This window comes from Capricornis sumatraensis, chromosome 10, assembly GCF_032405125.1.
Source record: "Capricornis sumatraensis isolate serow.1 chromosome 10, serow.2, whole genome shotgun sequence".
Classification (NCBI taxonomy): domain Eukaryota; kingdom Metazoa; phylum Chordata; class Mammalia; order Artiodactyla; family Bovidae; genus Capricornis; species Capricornis sumatraensis.
Window position 1 is genome coordinate 2607937 of NC_091078.1, and position 25809 is coordinate 2633745.

General features: G+C 48.3%; 1 protein-coding gene across 1 annotated transcript in view; it reads right to left on the reverse strand.

The window, feature by feature from the left end:
* Positions 1-25809, reverse strand: part of WDFY4 (WDFY family member 4) — a 233556-nt gene that overhangs the window by 130355 nt on the left and 77392 nt on the right. The window contains exons 24-34 of the mRNA XM_068982260.1: positions 23056-23129; positions 20362-20523; positions 19686-19777; positions 17559-17658; positions 14776-14981; positions 13820-13989; positions 11635-11760; positions 7265-7429; positions 3113-3316; positions 2304-2418; positions 908-1065 (exon numbers count right to left, since the gene is read on the reverse strand). Coding sequence (XP_068838361.1) covers positions 908-1065; positions 2304-2418; positions 3113-3316; positions 7265-7429; positions 11635-11760; positions 13820-13989; positions 14776-14981; positions 17559-17658; positions 19686-19777; positions 20362-20523; positions 23056-23129 — 1572 coding nt within the window. The remainder of the gene's footprint in view (positions 1-907; positions 1066-2303; positions 2419-3112; positions 3317-7264; positions 7430-11634; positions 11761-13819; positions 13990-14775; positions 14982-17558; positions 17659-19685; positions 19778-20361; positions 20524-23055; positions 23130-25809) is intronic.

The window sequence follows — 25809 nt, forward strand, 5'->3', positions numbered from 1 at the left end:
TCTGGCTTCTGAGATTTTATGAATCTGTGTGTGTGCATGTGTACACACATACAATAAAGAATGTGTACACATGTGCACACACAGATTTACATATAAGCACGTGTCTGCAGGCATGCATTGACATGTGTGGATATGTATGTAGATCGAGAGAGAGCGAGAGAGAACGCATACAAGAAAAATAGGACCAGATAAAAACAGACTCTGGCTTCAATTCCAGGAAGGCCCAAATACGACTAACGGAACGGGATTTTATAGGAGAAAAGGAAGCAGAACTTTTGGCTGTAAAGACCTTTTTGACCGTTTGTTGATGAGGAATAACAATAATTAGGCTGAAATCCAATACTTTGGCCACCTGATGTGAAGAGCTAACTAACTGGAAAAGACCCTGATGCTGGGAAAGACTGAAGGCTAAAGGAGAAAGGGGAGACAGGCTGAGATGGTTAGATAGCATCATCATCTCAATGGACGTGAATTTGAGCAAACTCCGGGAGATAGTGGACAGAGGAGCCTGGTATGCTGCAGTCCACGGGGTCGCAAAGAGTCAGACATGACTTACCAACTGAACAACAGCAACAACAAAGATTACACTAACATTCACAGTAAGAACCCCAAGCGGGTGTGCAGCGTCTAGGCGAGGACAGAGCTGAGGCGCCCGTGCAGCAGGCTGTGGCCCCGACCACTGAGACGTGTCTCAGGCGGTCCAAGGTGAGAACACTGCAGGGTGCTACCCAGCCACTAAGCGCTACCTGGGCGGTAAAGGGCCTCCCCTTCCTCCCGCCCATCTCAGATTCCGTTTCCAGGAAGGACAGCAGGTCAGTCTGGACCAAGTGGACAGCGATCAGCAGCGTGTCGTACAGACACCTCCTCAGCAGGCACCTTACCGCCACGGCCAGTGTGAGGTTCTTACCGCCATGATGTGCTCCGTGATGAAGAGAAGGATGTGTCTGGGGTCTGCTGAGAACATCCCGCTATACAGCTTCTCCACCAGCTTCTGGATGAAGTGGGAGATGTTGGCGAGTGAAGGAGCAGCTGCAGCTTCTGCATCTGGCTGAGGCTCTCTACTGCCTGGAGGGTGGGAGAGGGCGGCAGACCAAGGCTGAGAAATCAGCCGTCTGAATTGCCTTCTTTGCACAACAGTCTCCAGTCTCCTCTTGGGAACCAGCCACATCTTACTCACCTCTGTACATGTCATTGTAATCTGTATAACCGTTGCTTCAAAAATGGGATCTTATACACTGTAGGTACCCAATGAATACACGTCTATTCAAACTGATACTGAACAATCAGTGATATGAACCAAGTGGGAGGGGGCAAGTGAGGAGCAGCACATCTTCCAGTGACCATTTGGAAGAAGAGTCGATGAGAATTTAAGGCAGAGGCAATGGGAAGGCTGTCATGGTGACCCAAGTCCCTGCTGTTATGTGGGGAAGAGGATGAAGCTGCAAGGTCAGATCGCCCATCTGTGCTCACCAACACAGCACACATCATGCTCAGACATGGATGCACGCATCTCAGTTAATTCTTACTAACAACCCTCTAAGTTACCCACGACCGTCCTCCTCACTCACATGGTCTGGCCTCTGCCTGGAGTAATGCCACCATCCAGTCATAGAGCCACGCTCAGAACTGGGCTACCAAGCTTACACTTTTCATCACTCCACTAGCCTACCACACGCAGATAGCTCAGAAAACCAAATGTCAGGGTCTCCTCACTGTGGGGCAAGAGGAATCCAGGATACCAGTCATGTCACTAAGGAGTCCATGGCTCAGGAACCATGGAAAGGACTTTCATACAATCTTGTTGGGAAGTTATAGCTGCCCCAGACCCAAATGGTCTGAATGAAGTTTCAAGTTGAACTTCTTTGGGGCAATGGCAGCATCTTCATCCAGGTTCATTCATTTAAGAATTGTTTACTGTGCCCAGGCATAGGGGAGCAAAAGAATGTTCAATTCAGGTGGACATTTTGACTCCCCTCATAAGAAGAAAATTTTATACTGAAGCTAGAGGATAACTGATGTTAGCTCAGAGGACAAGACTTTCTGCTCTGATTGAATCAGGAATGGCAGGGGTAACATGGAAGGTAGTAAGAAGGCCATTCCAGGGGTCTCTGGGCAGAGTCACTGAGCTCTTATTGCAGACAGATGGAGGGCAGTTTGCTGTGTTTCCTAAGGCATCCACAGTCCTGCAGCCTAGTGTTCCTCCAGGGTTCTGGGGTCAGCAGTTGGCAGGAGGTGGCTTCTCACTCAGCTCTCAGCAGCTTTGTGTCATAAACCAGGAGGAATAAGGCATCATCCGCACTCACCTCTCAGCGTCGATGCATGACCTCCACTCATCACGTGAAATATCTCCATGGTGGAAAGCAAGATCTCAGACTGAAAGTCCCGCTTCTGTTGACTGGTGGCATTGTCTGGAGAAGCCTGGAAGCAAACTCTGAACTAGACACCAGCCCCATGGCCATCATTTCCACTTAGTCCCTCTCCTGGTCCATATGCTAACACTGCAGCTGCTGGGTGTGTGCACAGCCAGCAGCTCACAAGTGCCCCTTCCCTGGGGCATTGCCCTCTGCTGATCAAGTTGCTTCACCCAGCAGGCAATGCCCACTTCCCAGGATAAGTGGTGGTGGTGGGGCAACAGTTATTGACCACCTTGCATGTACCTCAAGGTGGGGCAACTCTGGGATGCGGATAGAGCACACCTCAGCTCCCCTTGGAACCAAGCTACTTCTGAAGCCGGGTCCGCCTCGTTTCTCCCGCATCCTCCTCTACATCCCTTCTCTGCTTTCCTGAGAGCACTGCCCCCAGTATATCACTTCCAGAAAATCTCCACCTCAGACTCTGTTTCTAGGGACCTGCCGTCACTCATCTCTCCACCTGCTGCTTGGTGAGCTCCCTCTGCTGGGGCCTGCGGTTCCCCGAAGACTCCCTCCCACCAATCACTGCAGTCCCAGGAGAGGTTGCTGACCGCCAACCAGCTGGCATGGACATGCCTGGGTGAGCTCTCTCAAGAGACGGGCCCTTGGGGCTCTTTGGGCATACCCGACCCTCTCGGTGCCCACACCCTCCCCGGTCTGTTCCCACAACACAGGCCCGAATGATGCCCTTTCTGACCCACCTCCAGGAGCACCTCCAGGGGCACCCACTGCTTGGGGTTTGGAGCCCCAAGCAAGAACTCCCTCAAGAGCAGCTGCAGGAATTCCTTCAGCTGCTTCCGGGTGGGATGTGACTCAGCAGGAGCCTGTAGACCCTCCGCAGCGTTGTCACCTTCAGCCTTGGCCTCGGGGCTGCTGGTGTTCTGGGCAGACTCACTCACGGCCCCCTCAAAAACAAGAGAAGACCAGCATGAGTTGCCTGTCCTGCCCCAAAGCACTCTCACATCCGACACGTGCACGGTGGGATTCTCATCAAACCATCAACACGTAAGGAAACGGAGGCTCCGAGGAGGTAGGCGGGCTCAGAGGTGGCCTGCTGTGACTTCTGAACCTGTGGTGGGCAGAAGCTGGGCACAGAGCTAGAGAGACCAGCAGCACTCAGCGAGGAAGCCCAGGATGTGTCCCGGGCAAGGCAGTTCCCTCCTCGTTGCCATGGCTCCGCATCAGTCAAGCGGTAATGATGGAAAGGAACACGCAAAGATGGGCGAGGATGAGATGAGACACCTTGCCTGCGGCACGCCTGGCCCTGGTGTACGGTGAAGAGAGCTGGCCCCCACCTTTCTGTGGGGTCCTCACCTTTACTGCCTGCCAGGCTCTGATGCTGTTGACCCTCAGGGGGAAAGAGAAGTGGGACTGGAGCCAGTCTGACATCCAAGACCCGGAAGTCCTTGGTCTTCACTTTCTCAGTTTTACATTACAAAAATATTGGGAGAATAATGTGATGGGAGTCATTGGCCCAGATATATCTGGGAAGACATGGAGATGCCGGGAGGCCACATGACATGCCCAAGGACACGCGGCCAGGGACTCCTGACTCCTGGCCCATGAGCTTTTCATGCAAGCTCATCTGCTGGCACCTCCCTTGGCTCATTCATAAAATTAATCCAGCCATTCTTAATTAAGCTGTAAAATGAATTTAATGGCACCTAGGGAGGTGGTGACTGTATTAATTAGCTCCACGCGGCCTTGGCTGGAAAGATGCTATATAAAATTGCAGCAAATAGAAATCCTTTTGGCCACTTGCCTTCTGCATGGAAACAGGTCTGTCACATGTTCTGTGCAACAAAGGACTTTTGGAGCTGACTTGGAGCTGAAAGGAGGCAAGGAGGTGCTAGGACAAGAGTTCTGGCACCAGGGCCTGTCTCATCCACGGTAGACTGGGAGGTGACCTTGGGCCAGGCTCTCCCTCAGATGGGAACTACTGAGTGTGGGGAGGAAGAGCCCTGGGTCAGGATATGCTCTGTGGCTACTGGCAGGGAGCTGGCTGGAACCCCGACTCAGCAGATGGCGAGCCTGGCCTGTGGGCATATGCCGGGGTCCAGCCCCAGTGGATCCAGGGAAATTTGAAGCAGGGACGGCGTTGGTGAGGAAAAACTTATTTATTTATTAATATAGAAATATAACATTAGATTAGGAAGAAATGGTATAGTAGGAAATTTAGGCGGAGAAAAGGAGGCTGAATAACTCGGGTTACGTGGAAAGCCAATAAAGTTCCAGACAAGGAGCCTGCACCATCTACGTTAGGCCGCCAGCGCCCGTTTGAATATCGGAGAGTGCCCCGCCCTGGGCTCTCTCTCTTACAGATCTTAGAAGCCGGGACAAGTAAGTAGACATGGCGAGCCTCCACGCCCCAGATGGGAATTCAGCCAGAAAAAGAAAAGAACGACATGGGGAAGCCCAGCATCGGTGCAAGACTCCAAAAACTTTATTTTTCAAAATCAGCTTATATACCCCAAGTTGTCCATAAAGAAAGAATGGAATATGCAGAGTTATGCAGGGGCAGCAGTCCTGACCGCAGGGGCAGCAGTCCTGACCCTCACTGAGACAAACAAGGCTTTCTTTTTGCATACCCCCCGTATACAAAAGGTCTCAGGTGGTTTACATCATCTTCTGGCCAAGAGGCCTGTTAACATTTTTATGGCTCTCTTCCTGGATAATTGTCCAGAAAACTCCTTTTCCCTAGAAGTGTTTTTTCTTTACTCTGCATCACCCTCAAAGTACTAAATAAAGTTACATTCCTGTAGAACAAAGGCGCAGTGGGTTATAGCAAAGAAAGTACTTAACTCAAAGATCTAATGTTGCTAATACCAGGGCTACTACCTGTTTTTCTATATACCAACTATCTCTACAAATAAAAGATGTGAAAATTGGGCAGCAAGTATTGGCTCAGCAAATGAAACCTTTAATCAGTCCTGTTCTAATGATGTTGACTCCTCGGAAGCTCCTACATTCCTAGGATGTTTTAAGCTTCCTGTGCCTCCTGTGGTCAGGAGGCCTCAAACAATCACATGCGCAGCTGTACAAGTCCTGCAGGCAGGCTAGAAAGCCATCAGAGGGGTTTTTGGATTGAAACACTCGTATTATGCCCAGGAGATTTATTATCTAAAAGCTCTAATTTTTTCCAGAAAAAGGTGGTGGGGGGACAGCCCCCTGTTAATGACAGAAGAGTAGGTGGAAAGCATAACACAGTAAAGCAGGCAGACTCTGGTCTTGGGGGGTGGATGCTCAGGCAATTCCAGGGGGAACCCCTGAAGCCTGATCACAACCTTGCGTTTTGTCAGGCTTCCTTCCGCATGACCTTGTCACGGGCGGGATTCCTCACGCTGGCCCCCGGCAGGCATAGGGGCTGACGTGGGCAGCCCCTAACTCGGAATGGCAGCCCACCAACTTAAGGCCCTGTCCTCCTCCAGGTGAGGGGAATGGTGAGGGCAGTCTGTAGAACCATGCTTCCTCCCTGCCTGGCCGGGGGCGCCTAGCTTCTGGGCAGAGGTCCCATCCCCCACCCCCTCCAGTGTTTCCTTTGATCTTTTTTACATCTTTTTTTTTTTTTACTTACTTTTCCAGTATGTTGCTTTAGTTGATATTAACCCATCAAAACATTTTATCTTTTTGCAAATCTTCTGGTCTTTATAGGTAGTGTTTTTATTAAAACTAAACACTTAAACTTTATTAGGTCATTTATTGTTATTTTAAACTGACTGATGGAAACAAATGGGTTTCAGGGTGAGAGACTGAGGGGTAAATCTTGGCTTAGTCACTATGAGTCATGTAAGCTTCGGCCTGTGTCATCTCCTCGACCCTCTCGACCCTTTCGTGAGATGGGTCTCATGGCCCCACTAACCTGGGAGGGAGCTGGTCACTGGAGCTTCACCTCCCTGAATCTCATGTCCACCTTTAACACCTCCTGCACTGGGGCCTGTTAGGGGATGTGAAGCACCAGACTCAGGAGGTGGAGGCTGGCACCATGAATACACTTCTAGAAAAGCTTAGCTAAAAGAACATATGCGTCCCCTTGGCTGTTTAGCAAATAATTATGGAGCAAACATTACTTGCCCTCATTGTGCTTGGTATGACTTCTGGATCGTCCACTTACCAATATGCCTAATGTATTCCTTTGGTGATAGTTACTGATTTGCAGACAGGAATCGATAATTCACTCTCCTTGGTTGGGTCTCAGCTTCCATTCCACCAAGGCAGGTAACGAGCAGATTCCTGCCCTTCCTTCTCCAGCACCTCCCTTCACGCTGGTCCTCACTTGCTTCTCTTAGCTCCCAGAGCTCTGCACTCATGAATCCCCTTGACCGGCTGGGACTGGATCTTGCTCTCAAACTCACTCATGTCTCTTCCCATAGCGGCCTCTCTACCCCGACACTGACACCTTCTTCTCAAGACCCAGTTGGTCCCTCTGCCCTCCCAGCTGGGCCTCAGCAAGCCCTCCGATTGAAAGGCACCACGGCCTGCAAATAGAACAAGGGTCCTGCAAAGAAGACGGGGCCTATGGCGGTTCCACCCCTCCCCTTCCTGGAATGGAATCTGTGGTTTCCTCATGCTCCATGTGTGGATATTCTGCGTAGATCTGGACTTAATCTACCATCAAATTTCTCATTACTGAGATTCCTGGCAACTCAAAGACTTATTGAATCTCAGAGCCGAAAATGACCTGAAGCTGGACCTCATAAAGAGAAGGAAAACTACCGGAGTTGTTTGCTTAGGGTTTTGGCCAGGTTGACTTAAAATGCATTTTCATTTGGGGAGGGCTGTGAAGGCATCTTGTCCTTGAAGGGTGATGATGCTCATCCCTGCTCTCACCGGGGCAAGGCAGAGGTGTTTCTTACCTTCTGGGCTCCCAGGGGGAAGGTGACTGCAGCCAAGGTCTGGAGGAACTCCGGGGCCCGCCAGGCTGGATCCTGGGGGTAGGTGCTGTGCACGAGGCCAAGGAACTGCAGCACACTGGCCGGGAATGTCCGTTCCCAGGCGCCGTCTCCAGAACCTGCCGAGGGCTGAGGACACGCTCCATGAGAGGCAGCACGTGGGGGCATGACTTGGGGCTCCACAGGGGCCAGAGGACTTGAGATCTAGAGACAAGACCTCCTTTCTGAGCCTCTCAGCAAGACGCCTTGTTGCAAGACTCCTAGTAACAATATGACCTATTTCTTAAGATTGTCGTGAGAATTAAATGAGACATTTTAGTGCCTCAGGCTTACCTTCACAGTGACTAGTGCAGAGTAAACACAGAAGGAGCTGGGAGATAAGGTCAGATATAGACGATTTGGACTTTTGGAAGAATTTGATCAGGCATCCCCTGAAGGTGCTTAGGCAAGGCACCAGGCTGGATCCCGGGGGTAGGTGCCCCAGAATGAAATAGCAATGCTGGACACACGTGTTTCCACTGTGCTCTCACTCTGTGATCCTGCCTGAGTGAATTAACCTCCACAGCATCTGCACAAGGAAGAAAATGCTGTCTGCTCCCAAGGAGAGTTGCACACAGCAGAATGGCTAACGTCTGCAAGACCAACAATGCTAAACATCAACAAGGACCTGGAGCAACTAGAACCTTCCCAGAATAAGAGCTAGTGAGTGTAAATTGACTCTTCATTTTGGAGACTATTTGGCAACATCTACTAAAACAAATCATGTGTACAGCTTAACCACAGTTTCATGCCGGGTATATTTCTAACAGAAAGAAGTGTGTATGTCCATCAAAAGATATGTACATAGCAGCTTTATTCATAATATTTCCAAATGGAAACAACCCAGAAGGAATAAACGCTGATCCATTATCACAATAAAATACTACTGAATAGTAAAAAAAAAAAAAAAAAAAAAAGGAACTACGAACATATAAAACACAAGCGAATTCCACTTGTGTTGAGTGAACTCAGTCATGCCCGACTCTTTGTGACCCCAGTCCATGGAATTCTCCAGGCCAGAACACTGGAGTGGGTAGCCATTCCTTTCTCCGGGGGATCTTCCCAACCCAGGGATCGACCCCAGATCTCCTGCAATGCAGGTGGATTCTTTATCAGCTGAGCCACAAGGGAAGCCCTGACTGAAAGAAGTGAGATGCAAAAGGGTAATACTGTAGGATTCCACTGATACCAAGCTTAAGGAAGCAAGCAAACCTATGGTTACCATCGTGCAAGGGAATAACAGCAAGCAAAGCAAAGTTATAAGCAAGATAGATAAGCTGAGAAAGATATTCACTACAATTCTACTTCTGATCTTCTCTTATCCTTTCAGTTTTGCCTTTTAGCTTTTGATGCTTGTCTACCATATTTGGTAAATGATGCTTTCTTGGCAGGTGGCTTCACTGGAGAATCCCACGGACAGAGGAGCCTGGTGGGCTGCAGTCCACAGGGTCGCGAAGAGTCGGACACGACTGAGCGACTTCACTTTCACTTTTCACTTTCATGCATTGGAGAAGGAAATGGCAACCCACTCCAGTGTTCTTGCCTGGAGAATCCCAGGGACGGGGGAGCCTGGTGGGCTGCCGTCTATGGGGTCGCACAGAGTCAGACACAACTGAAGCGACTCAGCAGCAGCAGCAGCAGCAGCTTCACTGAACCAAAGTCTGCCTCTGACTTCGCTTCTGTTATATGTTCGTTAGATCCCAGAAGACTGTTTAAGGGTCACATCTGTTTTACAACAGTTAACCGTTTTATGTTTGCTATCATAAAGTGAATGTTTGGGCTTGTTTTTTACTTCTGTCAACATACTAGGTATTTTCTTCATTTTAAATGCTTTCATGTTTTTCTTTGGTTTGCTTTTTCTAAATAGCATTGATTTAAAACCTAACAAACTTTCTATGTGGCAAAACAAATTTTTTTCAGCTATCCTCAAATTAACTGCACATTAGGTCTACAACAAAGCCATGAATAAATTTCCCACAGATGGAAAGTGTAAAGATCACTTGCTTTGACTAGGACAAAAATAAACTGGAAATAAATAACAGCAATTTTTTAAAAAGTTTAACTACATGGACATTGAAAAAGATGAATCAAAAAGGTATCTTTTTTTAATAAAAAAATTTCTTTAAATCTGCAACTGCAGAAACTCTAGAAAACAACAAAATTGAAGATGTCAAATATCAAAATTTTAGAACTCGCCAGAAAAAAATGAAGGGGAATGACATATATATCCAAAGTTGTTATTTATAAATCCGCAAATCTTCAGCTCCTTAAGTAATAGGATGGGCAAGCTAAAAGAGCATGAACTTGCAAATTAAGAAGAAGAAGAAGAAAATAATCACAAAGAAAATTAAATGAATTAAAGGAGACCATTTATGCAAACTGAATACTTGTGAAGATTTTTTTAAAATATCAATTACCTAAACTAGGTCAAGGAGACATTTAGAAGCTTAAGCAAGGTGATAATAGAAAAAGATTCAGGCTGAAGGTGTTTCATAGGAATGATTTAAATCATATGAGTCATGGATTTAGCATCTTCTTGAATGAAAGAATCTTTTTTTAATAAAACTAGCATAATGCTGATACCGAAACCTGACAACACGTGGAAAAATAAAACTGAAACCTAATATCATTTATGAACATGACTGCAAAATCATAAATAAAATATTTACAAGCAGAATAAGGAAGCATGCTGAAAGAATAAGAACGGAGTGAGAAAGTGAGATCTTTGCAAGGATGCGAGGAAATCTATTGATATAATTCATCAGCGCAAACTGGTTAAAAGAAAAAGAACATGTAATCATCTAAATACGCGTTAAAAGAGTATTTATTCTTGTATTTATTTTTAACTGGAGGAGAATTGTTTTACAATGTTATGGTGTTGCTTTCTACCATACAGCAACATGAATCAGCCCTAAGTGTATATATTCGTCCCCTCCCTCTTGAGGCTGTGAGGACTGGGCCAAGCACATCTGTACAAGACTGGGGGATGCATGTCGAGAGGAATATAGATGTATAGCGTCTACTGCGACCCTCCTGAGAAGGAGAGCACGTGAAGTGCTCCTTGGCCTAATATCCCACATCCTGGAATTTATACCAAGGAGGCCATCGAACTAGAAAGAGAAGACGTCTGCTCAAGAAAGCTCATTACTGACTTTTTATAACAACGAATGTTCTGAGAAACAATACAAATTTCCGTCTACAAATAGAAATGATTTCCAACAACATGTTGGGGGAAAAAAGGCAACAGGAAATATGCGGCTTCCCTGGTGGCTCAGACAGTAAAGAATCTGCCTGCGATGTGGGAGACCTGGGTTCAGTCCCTGGATGGGGAAGATCCCCTGGAGAAGGGATGGCTATCCGCTCCAGTGCTCTGGCCTAGAGAATTCCATGGACAGAGGAGCCTGGCAGATTAGTCCGTGGGGTTGCAAAGAGTCAGACCTGACTGCGTGACCAACACTTTCAGGAATTTATGTGGTCTGACTCCCTAAGGGCATGGTATACTCTTAGGTGTCTGAAAGATATCCTACTAAAGTTCACAGTGGGTATCTCTGGTTGGGTGTGCTTCAGGTGGTTTTTACTTCTACTTTTTTTTTCTTATTTTAAAGGTAACCATGCATCATTTTATAGAAGCAATTAGGTTTCCACACATATCAAACCTCCAGTTGCCTTTAGAGTTTATAGAATGAAGCCAAAACTTTTCATGGGTGTTCTTGCTCCCTGGTCTACAATCAGTCCTGCTCACAAGTCACACGGCCTTTTCCTGCAGTCCTAAAACAACCTCTCCACCACCTTCAAGGTGGACCTGGAAGGCCTGAATCAAAGGCTGTCCACGTCACATCAGCAGCTGGCCGGCATATGTCTTCTCTAAGACAGGTCTTTCCTGATGGGTCACTCATGAGACGCCCACCTGTCCTGGTCGAGGTGAGCTTCTTGAGCAAAGAGGCCTCTGAAGGGAAGGGACCACAGGGCCCCTGAAGCTCTCAAATCAAAGCAGTTGCCCAGAAATGTTCCCTTTGACTGGAGCCCTTAAATCTCCCAGTGAAGGAAGTCAAATGTTTAAACAAATGGAAAACAGATGTCTTCTGGTTAAGAACACATAAACTCCACTGGGGACATTAAGGCTGGGTTTCCCACTGAGCACCTAAGTTGTCACCTTGCCTCTTCTATCAAAAGTTCTGAATAATACCTGCAGAGTATCAGCACTACCAGAAAGTTGCTGGGAAAAGTCAAGGCTGACTTTTCTGGGCCTGTCTTCCCATCAGAACCCCTCTCAGCACGTGGGGAGCGGGTCTCACCTGGTTCATGGTGGCCTTCAGCATCTCTAGGAGCAGCAGGGCGCCTTCAGTGCACAGCCCTGCCCGGAGGACTTCCTCCCGGTGGTGTTTATGCAAGAGCCCCTGAAGCATGGCATCCAGGCTGTCCTGAAGGAGGACACATGGGCTGTAAGAGACCTGGGCTGCACACCGAAGGGACGGGCTCTCCGTCCAGCATGCCATGCTTCTCTGGGGGCCCCAGTGAGAAAGACAGAACATCACAGTAGCAGCCCAGGTGGCTGGTCCATTAGAGGAATTTCAGCCCACTGATGGAGCGTAAGGGAAACCCACGTGTCTAAGATAGGCTGAAGACCCACCAGCAACGGGCATCGGGTCTGACATCAGCAATACTCAATCTCCCAATCAACTTTCATGAATTTTTGTAAATGAGATTGCAGAAAACATGTCAAATTCAAAGGCTTTCGGGCAAGTGCAATCAGAGAGAGCGTGGGGTTGACAAGCAGGACGATCTGACTTTGCTTCTTTAAAAGCTGGGCTTATGCAAGCTCTTTAGCCACTTGGCAGTTCAGTTTCCTTCTCTGTGAATGGAAACTTCCATTATCTGCCCCATGGGATTGTTATAAATATCAAGTGAAATAAAATATGTGAAACATCTGTCACAGGTCCTGACATTCAGCAAATGTTTGTTTCCTGAGCCACAGTATAGGAAAAAAACACACATTTTCGATGAATTTATCAGAGTATGTGAAGAACTTGATTCTGAAGTATGATCTGTAATACCATTAACATATATCAAGATTGAGATAGGTCAAATATAAGGATATGCAAGAGGTGAACTTTTCAGTCCTCAGCAAAACCGTGCCCCTTCAATGACGTCTATACAGTGCAGTTTAACTCAAGTCTATCAAGACCAAGAAACAATTTCTGGGTCTGTTTATCAGGTGCTCAGGAGGCTGAGCAGGAGGCCAGGGTCTGTAATTGATGTGCTCAGCGTCTACTGAGAGAAGCAGCCGTAAATGCGCTGGTGCCATACAAGGTGAGGGCGTGAGGAGGCCTGAGAGAGAAAGATTCCCGCTGTCTAGGGGGTCTCAGCCGGAGGTGGCATCTGAGTGGAGAACTGAGGGAAGATAGCTTTCCAGGAAGGTGAGATGGGAGAGGGCTCCTTAAAGGCCCAGGGCAGGCAAGCGCAAAGCAGGCGGTCTTACTGGGGAGGTGACTTGAGGATCACAGCACAAAGGGCCAATAAGAAAGGAAGATGGGCTGGGAGACAAGTGAGATCCCAATCAGGGAGGGGCTTGATGCTGCCTGGGGACTCCAAACCTGATCCCACAGGAACAGGAGCCAGTGAAACCTTGGATTTGGTGCAAGTCAGTGAGCTAGTGAGTGGGAAGCTAGTGAGAAGGTGCCCGCAGTGAGTGGAGACTCCTCTTTGGAGGAGGAACAGGGGAGCAATAAACAGGGCAGCAGTTGGTCAAGAGTGTGAGCCAAGGGGGCAGCTTCCGGTTTTAGGTGGGACATGATTATCATACTTATGGCCAATGAGGAAAGGATCCATAGAAAAGGAGATGCTGAAAATAGAGACAAAGGATCACAAGGCATGCAGTCACTTAGGAAAGGCGTGGAAGGAACACAGTTCAGCCTCAAAAAGCTGACCTTTGCCAGCGACAGTGAGAGGAGGTGATAAAGATGGTCTTGGAATACACAAGTGATGGAGGGTGGAGTCCTGAGGCAATGCTCCTTCATGGGGCTTCCTGCTACTGTGATGTAAGTCATCTGAGCAAAGGGCACCTGCGGGCCAGAAGACTCGGGGCATGTAAGGTGCACACTAGAATGCGGGGGAGCAGGGGCGTTACTAAGATACAGGGACATGTTTCTTTGAAGGTGATAGGATGAGGCTCGATGTCTGCGGTGGCAGCAATCCAACCTCCCCATGTTGCCCCACCATCGTGTGACTTGTCTACCCAGAAGGAGAAAAACTTAAAAGTGGGACTGATAGGAAACAGAGATCTGCTGGGAGGGACAAGGGAGGCGGAGGCTGAGGAAGTCAAGGATATCTGCAGAGCAAGCAAGGGGGTGGGACTGCGAGGGAAGGAAGTGGGTCAGGATGAAAGTTGGGAGGCATGGAGGAAGGTGAGGAGAGTCTTGGGGGATACAGAAATCAGAAACCCAAGTGTGTCACTCCATCCTGAGAGCCCCTGGAGCCTACCCTGGGCCCGTCCATCAGCTCCGTGAGTGGTGTCTGCAGGAAGAAGGTGGACACGGTGAGGTAGACTTCTGGAATATGAACATGGTGGGCCAAAAAGTCACTCAAGACTCGGAACCCAGGAAGCAGGCAGGGGCTCTGGTCAGGCGTTGGAGGATGGCTCTTCAGGTTATCTATTGATCAGGGAGAAGGGCACAAAATCCAGTTGAGAACAGTTGCTTCTGGTCAACATGGAGATTGGGCACAGGAAGGAATTCCCTCCGGCCAACCCATCCTACAGACATGCCAGATGGAAATACGTCATACATATAGAGCACAAGGATGGTCTCAATAAGAACTTCTTTTCCTATTTCTGATGTGCTCATTCATTCATTCAAACACAGATGCTTATCTGGTGCCTACCACCTTAGAGGTAGCAAACCCTCTTTGCATAGGCAATAAGAATGTCGTGTTCTGATAAAATATATAGACAGAACCCCAGGCCTTCATCAACTACTTACAATGTGGTGGGAGGAACAGACATTACAGAATTAAATACCTAAATAAAAATATGCTTGTAAACTATGACTAAACCCCCTCCCCCCCCCCAAAATAAGAAAGACATAAAGTGTAACAGGGGTGCTCTAATTGCCATGGGACCTTCCTCTCCTGGAGGAAGTGACATAGAATCGAGACGTAAAGGATGAATCCACATCAGCCTAGAGAGCTGTGCTGGTGTTGAGGGTTGGGAAGCACCTCTGCAAGAAGGAAAGAGTTAAGGAGACTTTGAGGAGTGGAAAGAAGTCCCCAGCATCTGAAGAGCAGTGAGGCCGTGTGGGGAGGAGTCTGAAAAAGGAAGTCAGAGGTGGGGGAAGGGGTCAAGGTCAAGGTGACACTACAGCAGGCAATGTGAAGGCGCCTTAGTCCGGGCAGGCCGTCATCCACAGGACCCTGTCTCCTGGAGAGGGCCACACACTCACCCATCACGATGTCCGTGCCCTCGGAGCTGCGTTCCACCCAGGAGCCTGCAGGCAGGCCGTCTTTAAATCGCCCTCGGAGGGAGGGGCTTGACAGAAAGTGCAGCAGCAGCTTCAAGCCCAGCACCACTGTGCTGGGGTGCACGTGGCCCTGCACGAAGAGCAGGAACCAGTCGGACCCCAGGTTCAGAAACATCTCTTCCTTTGTCCTGGGTGGGGAAGGGGGTCAATAAATGCTATAAATTATCTCTCAGTCCATAAGCAAATGACATATCCAGAAAATACAAATAGCATCCAGCTTCATTAGTCACCTAGAAGAGGCAGGTTAAGGTCAACATCTGGACATCACTCAGCAAAGTATATATGACATTTTAAAAGATCATATATTCAAAAGCAGAGACATTACTTTGCCGACTAAGGTCCGTCTAGTCAAGGCTATGGTTTTTCCTGTGGTCATGTATGGATGTGAGAGTTGGACTGTGAAGAAGGCTGAGTGCCGAAGAATTGATGCTTTTGAACTGTGGCGTTGGAGAAGACTCTTGAGAGTCCCTTGGACTGCAAGGAGATCCAACCAGTCCATTCTGAAGGAGATCAACCCTGGGATTTCTTTGGAAGGAATGATGCTAAAGCTGAAGCTCCAGTACTTTGGCCACCTCATGCGAAGAGTTGACTCATTGGAAAAGACTGATGCTGGGAGGGATTGGGGGCAGGAGGAGAAGGGGACGACCCAGGATGAGATGGCTGGATGGCATCATGGACTCAATGGACGTGAGTCTGAGTGAACTCCGGGAGATGGTGATGGACAGGGAGGCCTGGCGTGCTGCGATTCATGGGGTCACAAAGAGTCGGACACGACTGAGCGACTGAACTGAACTGAACTGAACTGAATGTTGGCAAGGCTGCTGTGAAAGAGGTGAATTTGCCTATTAATGGCTGAAGCATAAGCTGGCCAAAGCTTTTGAAAGCAACTGGAAACCATGTACTGAATGATAGAGCCCTGCTCACTAATATTCATACTTAGACAGTGTCTGGCCACTCGCTAATCACATCAACGTAGTCACATAAAACACATCATGGTTACTTAACTCCCTTTTAAAACACACTGTTCAGAACTAATCTTAATGGAATAGCTCCATATTTATGCATCTTTATTGGTTTAGACAAAAAAAATGTTTACCTGTCACTTTCAATAATGAACTTTAAAACAATGTGTCTAGAGAATACAGACTTGCTAGGGGGAAGTGGAGGACAGAGAGACGGGAGCCGATGCTCAGGGGCAATTGTTCAGCAAATCCTGACTCTCCTGAGAGCCAGGAAAGGGTCCATCCTGGCTGGGCAGCAGTCTCAGCGCCAGTTGCCAGATTAGGCGAGGTGAGGGCATGGCCACTGAAACTAGGAGTCAAGAGGTGGTCCTCTCTTTCAGCCATGACTTCATTTAGCAGCTGGATGACTGGTGAGCTCTGATCATCTTCCCTCATTATGACGATGAAGAGGATGATGGAGGTGACTGTGCTGATGAGGATGATGGAGGTGATGGTGGTGGTGGTGATAATGATGATGACGAGGATGGAGGTGACTGTGGTGGTGGTGATGGTGAGCGTAGTTAGCTGTTAGAGTTTATACAGTATCCCAGGCACCATGCTCAGAGTTATCCATCTATTAATTTCTATCTATGGCTGCTACTATTTGTATCTTCACAAAGATGAGTAGAAGAGAGACATAGAGGGCTTAGGTCACCTCCCTAAGGTCCCTGAGGACAGAGCTGAACCCAGGAGGTGAAGTTGTCAGAGCCCAAGTGCTTAAGCACTACATTACATTCCTTTCCAAAAAGGTGAAAAGGTAGAGACTAGCTCATCTCCCGGGGTCAGGAAGATCCTCCGGAGGAGGGCATGGCAACCCACTCCAGTATTCTTGCCTGGAGACTCCCATGCACAGAGAAGCCTGGGAGGCTGCAATCCACTGGGTCGCACAGAGTCGGACGACAGAAGCGACTCAGCATGCATGCAGCTCACCTCCAAAGCACCTTCCAGTTCTGCCGTGCTCTGATTCTAGAAATCTAGAGACCGTTAAAGCACTATGTACAAGGCTGATTTACTGAGGGGTAACTCCCCACCCTGACGCCTCCCTGCCCAAACCACATACACACTAAAAGTTCAGCTTAGTGAGAGTAGGATCTGGACTGACTGTTTCAGGATGGCATTCTAGGAAGGAGGAACAGTGTCTGGCACACAGTAGGTACTCAACAAATAGCTATTGAATTAGTGACCCCAGAGCCGAGATAAAGCAGGCAGTCCAAGAGAGTTAATGGACTTTTATGACTGCTTGTTGTTTAGAAAGTTAACTGAAGGCAGATACTTCTTTTTCCAACTTGGAAAAATAACTGAAAGACTAACAGTAAATAGCAGAAGAATTTGGCAAGCCTTTTCCTTGATAGATGTGATTTAGGCTAACCATTTCTCCATTCTATTCTCTGCCAAGCACAGGACATCAACATCAGTAATTATCACAACTGCCAAGACAATAACAATTACACTCTAGCGATGGTGACAAGAAGAGTTTATTGTAATGATACCAAATCTGCTTTGAGTCACTCATGCCCATTTAACATTTGCATCAGAATATCTTAGGGCAAGGTCTGCTTTATTGGGTGGAGAGAATATAATTTTCTTTCTGACTAGTGCAGAAAACCAACTCAGAGATGCTAAACTTTTCATTAAGAAAAGGTTTTAATACTGCACCCTTTATGAAGCAGCCTTGTGCAAATCACTCTTTCTGGAACTACTTACTCAGAGGACAGATGAAGCTGGGAAGAAGATATTACGCTGAGCAGCATCTCCAGCAACTGGTTTCTGAGCCAGATTGTCTTTCCAGATGTTTGGCTTCCAGCTACAAAAAAAAAGAAAATGCATATTTGAGAGAAAACGGATGTAAAGAGACATAATATTTGCTGCAGTAGGCAATCATATTCACCAAATGCTTAGTTCTCCCAGGAGTTGAGACATGCATGGAACTTGAAATTTTGGCTTTCAATTCTAGATTTCCATTTAATGCTTAAAAAGAATTTCTCGAAATGTTTCTAAAGTTTCCTTTAACTAGAGATGTTTTTGATATTCCCCATAGCCCACCCCCCCCCCCAAATGATAGGGTCAAATTTTTCTTCCAGTAGAAAGAGTTTTAAAATTATCATGGACTGTAACGTTTCCTGAGCACCTACTATGTGCTGGGCATTATGCAAGGCAGTGGCAGCAGAGGGGGGAAGACTGTGGTGCTCAGTCTGGGTCCCTGCCCTAGTCTAGGGCTTTGGCATGTCTACGCCGCACTAAAAAATAGAGCTTGAGCTGCAACGAGAGGCATGTGAATCCAATGGGAGACGAAACTTTACTTCTGAAGTGTTACTATGACCTTGAAAGACATATAAATAGTGTCTTTGTAGGTATTTAGCTAGATACAAGTTTTAGAATGGAGTCCCCATGAGAAGGAGGGTTGAGTACATAGTATGCTGCTGCTGCTGCTGTTCAGTCGCTTCAATCATGTCCTACTGTGCGACCCCATAGACGGCAGCCCACCAGGCTCCCCCGTCCCTGGGATTCTCCAGGCAAGAACACTGGAGTGGGTTGCCATTTCCTTCTTGAATGCATGAAAGTGAAAGGTGAAACTGAAGTCGCTCAGTCGTGTCCAATTCTTAGTGACCTCGTAGACTGCAGCCTACCAGGCTCCTCCATCCATGGGATTTTCCAGGCAAGAGTACTGGAGTGGGGTGCCATTGCCTTCTCCGGAGTACATAGTATACTGTTAGCTAATTATCCATTCATTCAGCCCCTTGGTTGGCCAGTTATTTTACCACCAATTCAGGGCACACAGCATGCTGTAGAAACGTAACTGATGTGGCAGCTTGGAGAAATGGAGTCAGAGTACCCTCTATTTGGATTCTAGCCCCTTCTCTCTTGAAGGTCGTAGTCTCTGAGGCTCCGTTTTCTCATCTGCAAAGTGGGAATAGCACTTCCTACTTTTCAGGTTTGACCTAAGGATAAGAGCTAATTTATCTGGATTGAGTGACAGCCAAGAGAATCTTCTGTGATAAGAGTGTTCTCTCTCTGCCCTGTCTAATGCAGTAACCACTCGCCCCACATGGTTATTCAGCAGTTGGAACACGGCTAGTGTGACTGAGGAACTGAAGTTTTAGTCGCATTTCATTCCAAAAATTTAATTTAAATGGCTACACGTGGTTAGAGGCTCCCATCTCGAACAGAGGAGGCCCAGGACAACGTGGTCAGTAATGGTCCCCTTCACATCTGCCCCTAGCAGAGGGAATTCAGAACCTGATGCAGCTGCTGTTCTGAATCTGGTTGGGGAGTGAGAGACTCAAGGAATCAAATCACAAGCCTTTGCATGAGAGTGAGCACAGGGACTCCAGCAGCCTAGAGAAGGTGACCTAGTCTGCCCTGTGGGACTGAGAATGGCTGGCCTGGTGGGGTGAGGTGGGGTGGGGTGGGGCAGGGGAGGTGACCCTGCAGAGGGGCCAGCAGGGCCGAGCACGGGGGGACGGCAGACTGTCACACGTTAGAACGTGTCAGCGCTGCAGAGCACTGAAGCTGGGGCTCGCCAAGGGAGTGAGGCAGAGCCTGGGGCAAGAAGGCGCCCGCCTGCTGATCTCCAGGGAGCTGTTGTCCTGCAGGACTTGGAAGCCATTCCAGGTTGTGCAGGAAGAACACACGATTTGTTTTTAATTGTGGCTCATATAGCTGCGGCCTTGGAAGACAGCGCCCAGAAACAGCAACTCGGTTTCCTGGGGGCGCCTTCCCCTCCCTTCCCGCAGCCTTGCACTCAAACCGGCCCCGCAGCATGTGCTGTCAGGACCATTGTGGGTGTCGCCCTGCAGCCGTCAGACTGGCTCCTGGGAAAGGTCTTCTCACCGGGCAGGGAAGGGTCCGGGGCTCTGTCCACACAGATCTGCTTCTCGTTCACCGACGAAGGCTTGAGGGTGTACACCACAAACAGCCCGATTCTGAAGGCAGAAAGAGGACACACTCAACTGTGGGCTTGGCCCATGTCTCCTGAGCACCCATGAAGGCTTTCTACACAGAATCACCCAAATGCACTTCAAGGGAGGACTTGAGGGGGAAGCGTGTCACTGTGTGATCAGTGTGATGTTTCCAGAGACTTCTCCAATCTGTTAGGATTCATCAGAGAAGCAGACTCTGGCTCTGCCAGGTCAATCGGACAGACATGCTGAGAACACAACAGCTGAAATGTCCCATCAGCTGCGAAGTCTGCAGAAGGCAGGTGTGTTGGGTCACTGGCTGGTGAGGATGGCCGGGTGCATGGAAATTCTAGGGTTCTTGGTAGGTGTTTCTGAGCACCAGGGAGCAGTGAACCCACAGCCCTGTTGAGGAGTCCAGGGGACCCACCCCTTTTCCAAGCCATGAACAGAGAAAATGTTTCCAGGAGGTTCCAGGGAAATAGAACCTGCTGCTGCATTGAAGGGCAGTGCTGCTGAGCTGAGTGTGATAAGGAGAGAGCTGGGGTCTTCGTTCCCTCATGAAGCAGCCCCGATGCTCTGCCCTCTCCCCCGGGAAGCTGGCACAATACCTGAGCAAGTCCTGGAGGCTGAAGTGGCCCCTCAGCTGACAGCCCAGGATGTCAATGATGGTGGACATCTTGGAGGGGGTGAGGCCTGGCTCGTTGAAGAGGAAGACGAGCTTGGGAATAAGCTGTGCCTGGTGAGCAACTTCAGCATTCCGGGGTCCTTCCCTGATGAGCCCAGGAGAGAGTCAGTAAAAGCTTTTACTGGAATGAACCAAATTTGCTGTGTTTCTGCTAAAAAGGTTCCACAGTCTGGGTTTGACTCTCATGCCCTCCTGGCAACTCGTCAAAATGCTGCCAGACACCCATCAAATATGTGTCTGCCCAGTGCCCCAGTCACTTGGGGATGAGCCTCCCATGCCCTTCCACCCCCACCCCCACCGGAAACTGCCTTCAAAGACAACTACCAGTTATCGACTTTTAAATTCCAAGCCTCAGGGAAAACTAATGCTGGTCTCAAAAAACGCCGAACAAAGAGAGCAGCCTGGAGCAGGACCACGTAGCATTTCCCAATAGCCGGCACGTGGGCCTCGGCCAGCCCGTCAGCCCGTGTGTCTTCCTGCTCGCCCCAAACCACAAAGTGGATGGACGTGCCACTGAGAGTCAAAGGGGAGAGAGATGGGATTCAAGCCTCCGCACCCCCTCCTCAGGATAATCGCAAATACAATTTCCTGTAAATTCTACTCCCTCAAAGAAAACAGCTCCCAGGGTGAGTGTCCGTCTCTTAGAAAACAACAGGTACAGAAAGACAGTGGAAAGGGGGAAAGAAAAGAAATTGGAGGCAAATGAATGTGGATGGATCGCTCCTTCTTGAGCTGTCTTTCAGTACTGCTGTGCTGAATTCTGCCAAGCCCCATATCCCTGATACACAGAAGAGGTAGAACCCGCCAATTCTGCGTGCGGCTTGCACTCGTGGGTTCAGTGGGAAGATGTGCATTCAACACCTGTAAGCCCCCGTGTCCTTTGTGCTCTCATCACAGCACTGAGCAGCCTGCTTTCTGCATTCCTTCTCCACAGGGCTGTGTCTTGTCCTTCCCTGAACCTCAAGCACTAAGAAGTGGTATGGAATGGAGTGGGTTATAATAGATCAATCACGAGTGGATGAATGAAAGGGTGGTTGCAAACACCTTCAAACGCTAAGGTGCTAATGATCACTAGAACAGCTGATCTGTGAGGAGTCAGGTGGAGGCGGATATGAACAGCCCACTGTGTAAGGAAGCAGGAGGGTTGATAGACTGGCTTCCCTGCCTCCCTTCCCCCTTATTCTGATCACAATCCCTGGTTTTCTTTGGGACTTACCTCTTTCTAACTCTCCTCCACCTGCTGCAGAGGGCAAGAGATGTTCCTGGCCTGGCCACATGACCTAAGATGGCCCGTGAGACTCTATCCTGTTGCTAGGAGTATTGAGTGGAAAAGAAGCCCTGTCTGCTGACTGTGCAGAGCCGCAGACACTCTATGAAGGTGCCCAGCCAGAATGAAGCCAGCATGGAAGAAAGCAGAGACACGACCAGGGACATATCTCAGACAAAGTAATACAAGCACCATCCAGACAACATGTGAAGATTTGCCTCTGTCAGCTGTATGAGCCAATGAATGTTCCCTTTCTCTGCTTTCCTTCTCACCCTCTATTTCTTCCTTCTTTAATTTGGTTTGAGTTCTATTTCTGCCATTTGCTATCAAAAGAGCCTTGACTAATTCAAAACGTAACAATGTGATGGCGTTTGGAGAGAGGCCTTTGAGAGATGCTTGGGTTATGAGAGTGAAGTCCTCATAAATGGAATTAGCGCCCTTACAAAAGAGACCTCAGAGAGCTCCCTTACCCCTCTGCCACTTGAGGCTGTAGTGAGAAGATGGCAAACTATGAACCTGGAAGCAGGTCCCCACCAGACACTGGATCTGCCAGAGCCTGGTCTTAGATTTCCAGCCTCCAAAACTGTGAGAAATAAACTTCTGTGGTTTGTCAGTCCCCTAGTCTATGGCCTCCATAGGAAGCAAAGCTATGACCAACCTAGATGCATATTAAAAAGCAGAGACATTACTTTGCCAACAAAGACACATCTAGTCAAAGCTGTGGCTTTTCCAGTGGTCATGTATGGATGTGAGAGTTGGACTATAAAGAAAGCTGAGTGCCGAAGAATTGATGCTTTTGAACTGTGGGGTTGGAGAAGACTCTTGAGAGTTCCTTGGACTGCAAGGAGATCCAACCAGTCCATCCTAAAGGAGATCAGTCCTGGGTGTTCATTGGAAGGACTGATGCTGAAGCTGAAGCTCCAGTACTTTGGCCAGATGATGTGAAGAACTGACTCATTGGAGAAGACCCTGATGCTGGGAAAGATTGAAGGCAGGAGGAGAAGGGGACGACAGAGGATGAGGTGGTTGGGTGACATCACCGACTCAATGGACATGAATTTGAGCAAGCTTCAGGAGATGGTGATGGACAGGGAAGCTTGGCATGCTACAGTTCATGGGGTCACAAAGAGTCAGACATGACTGAGTAACTGAACTGAACTGAACTAGCCTATGATATTTTTTTGTTATAGCAGCTGAATAGACTAAGACAGACATGCTGCCCCCTGGGGACCTCATGCTCTGGGAACAGGAGAAGTCCACAGTTACTGAGCAACTGGCTGTCCTGTCCTAGTTCCTATTCCTGGCATGAAAGCTCAGCTGTAACCCCCAGGCTGCCAAAGCCCAGCCTACCTTGTTGACTGAAGGATTTCCAGTAGATGGGAAAAGAGAGAGAGCTCCAAATTGTCGGCAGCATTCATCCAGAGCTGGAAGACAGAACACAATGAAATCAAGTATGTGAAGGGAAGGGTTGCCAGGCAGTGTGAGCTGGTGAGGTGCTGGGTGTGGTCTTCCTTGGCTTGGAATCATTAACACAGCTTACCAGCTCCAGAATCATACCAGCTCTCCTGACTGCTAGAAAATATAGTGGGCACCACACCCAGGAGAAAGTGCAAACACCATCCCTGTCTTTCCCATCTCTGCTGCTGTCTGGAGCTTTGCTGTGGATCCTGATTCAAACCAAGGTCACCTACAGTAACCATCTTCTACACGTGTCCCACCCTGGGCCTCACAGCCTGTGCGTCAACACACCAAATGCATCTCATTCTCATTGGATCCGACTACGCAAGGCAAATACCAGTGTTCCCAACTTAGCGAGGAGAAACTAGAGGGTAAGACAGACCTTTGAGAAACAGCTCCCTTATCACCAACAAGTCACTGAACTGGAATTAGGAGCTGAGTCTCACCTCTCAGGTTTTATACTGCAGCAACTATGCAGAGTCGCAACTGAACTGAACTGATCTGAACCATGCACTCAGCTTGTGCGTGCAATTTCTTCAGGTCCCCTGTCTATAGAACCTGCAGCTCCTATGCAACAGAATTGTGAATGACACACACTTGTGAAATGCACTGAGATTCTGAGAGTGAAGTTTATCACTCGGGTTATTTTCTTTACTGTGAACAAAATGCAGTTGCTCCCCGTTCTTCTTGGGGCAAAGGTGATAGAATGTCTTCATTCTTATTTGTATTAACACTTCCCTTTAGAGAGCTCTATTATTCCCATCTAAATGATGATATTTCCTAAGTCCCAGAATCTAGAAAGTTCAGATGTGCGAGTTTAAGAGTGCACTCTTAGAGCAGCAAAAAGAGCTCACACTTACAAATGGTACCATTTGCTGGAGGCAAGAAGCATCACGCGAAGTCCTAAAACCAAATCATTATCTGCATTTAGAAGATAAGAATGGTGAGGCTCAGAGGGACTGAGTACCTTGTCTGGCGCCCACGGTTTCTAATTGGCAGAGACTGGCTTCCAAGCCTGGTCTGTCTGACCATGGAGCCCACTCTCTTTCCTTCTTGCTGTGTTCACCCACAGGCATCTCCTGCAGACAGTGACTCAGAGAGTCAATAATCAACCTCACTTGAACCAAGCAAGTAGTCATGGCTCCATCCATTTACTTACGGGGGAAAGTGAAACAACCTCAGTGGCTATAAGTTTATTATGAAGGCAGAGACTGACCCTCTCCAGTCCCCAAGGCTCAGCATCGTACACGCCATGTAGTGACCTCTTAATAAGGATCCACTCCCTTTTTTAAAAGAGTGAATACGAAGTAAACCAAAATAAGACAAGTGGGTTACTCTTAAGCCAAAATCAGCCTGACATATTCCAGCCCCCGAAAGCACAGTCACTGCCAGCTACACACAGCGGTAGGGCAGCTGTCATCTGAGAGAGCTGGTGTCAATAAATGTGGCTCCCGGGAAGGTAGAGGTAACCAGACACGGCACCCCAGTATACTCAAGGGGATGCCAAGAGCTTTGCATCCTTGAATTCACGCATTCATTCATGAAGGCAGTCACTGAATAAATGATACATCAGGCTCCGTGTAGGGAGCTGGGGAGCTGAGAAAGTAAGACAGACACCCTGAAGCGTACGCCTCCCCATGCCTTCTGCTCCAGAGCTTTAGGAAAATAACAAGTTGTCCCAGCACACTTGAGGCCACCCAGCTCTTTTAGAAATTATTGTACGTAATACCAACTGTCTGGATTTTGGAAAACATGCATAGCTGAGTCTTCTGGTTGTTATTCTGTGTCACATAACCCCTGTACTAAAGACTGTATTAAGATGTCTGTATTAAAGTAGTTTGAATTTCAAATGAATCATGTGTCAAATTCTGCTCTCCCCCCACCCCTAGGACGACCTCAGTCTCAGAAAGGGGTGGCCTTTTCTGAAGCCACAGGCCTAAGGCATGCATGACTTCAACTTCCTGTCCCTTGCAGCTTCTCAATGTCCTGCCCCTCCCTGCCGCAAACCAGTCATCAGGGATCCGCCCCTTCCACCGTAACCTCCTCTCTGCTCCCCAGACCTTCCCTCCCCTCGGAGGACTTGTCCCATCAACAGCTGATTCTTACACTGGTATTTCCGATGCCCCCTTTCCACTGCTCCAGTCTCCTAAGTTCTGAAACACTCTTCTTCTCTTCTTCAAAAACCCATTGACTGTCTCCTTCCAGCCTCCTCCCCGCTCTTCACCTCACGCCCAGCTCCACCATTTACTCTTCCCTGGGCCTGTCAGTGACCTCCAAACACAACAGACACATCCCTGCCCTGACTTCACTTGATGTAGCTAGCTCTGGGGAAATCCTTCTTCTTTTAAAAATTCCCTCCTCTCAATCTTTTAAAAATGTTATGTCATTTCATTGGTTTATTGTGGATTTTTTAAGCATCTTTTCTGCTTGTTTTTATTAGTTGCCTATTTTCTTAACCCCAGTGTGAAATGCACCAGCTCAGCTGAGGGGCTAGTTTATTCAGGGAGGGGACGGGTGGTGCCCATGGTGGTTCCAGGAACAGGCAGTGGGGGCCCGGTGGGTTCCTGCGTGGGTAATTCCTGGGCTGGGCTGGTGGCAATGATACAGAGGAGACAAGATGCCTGAGCATGGCCACGGCATTATAGA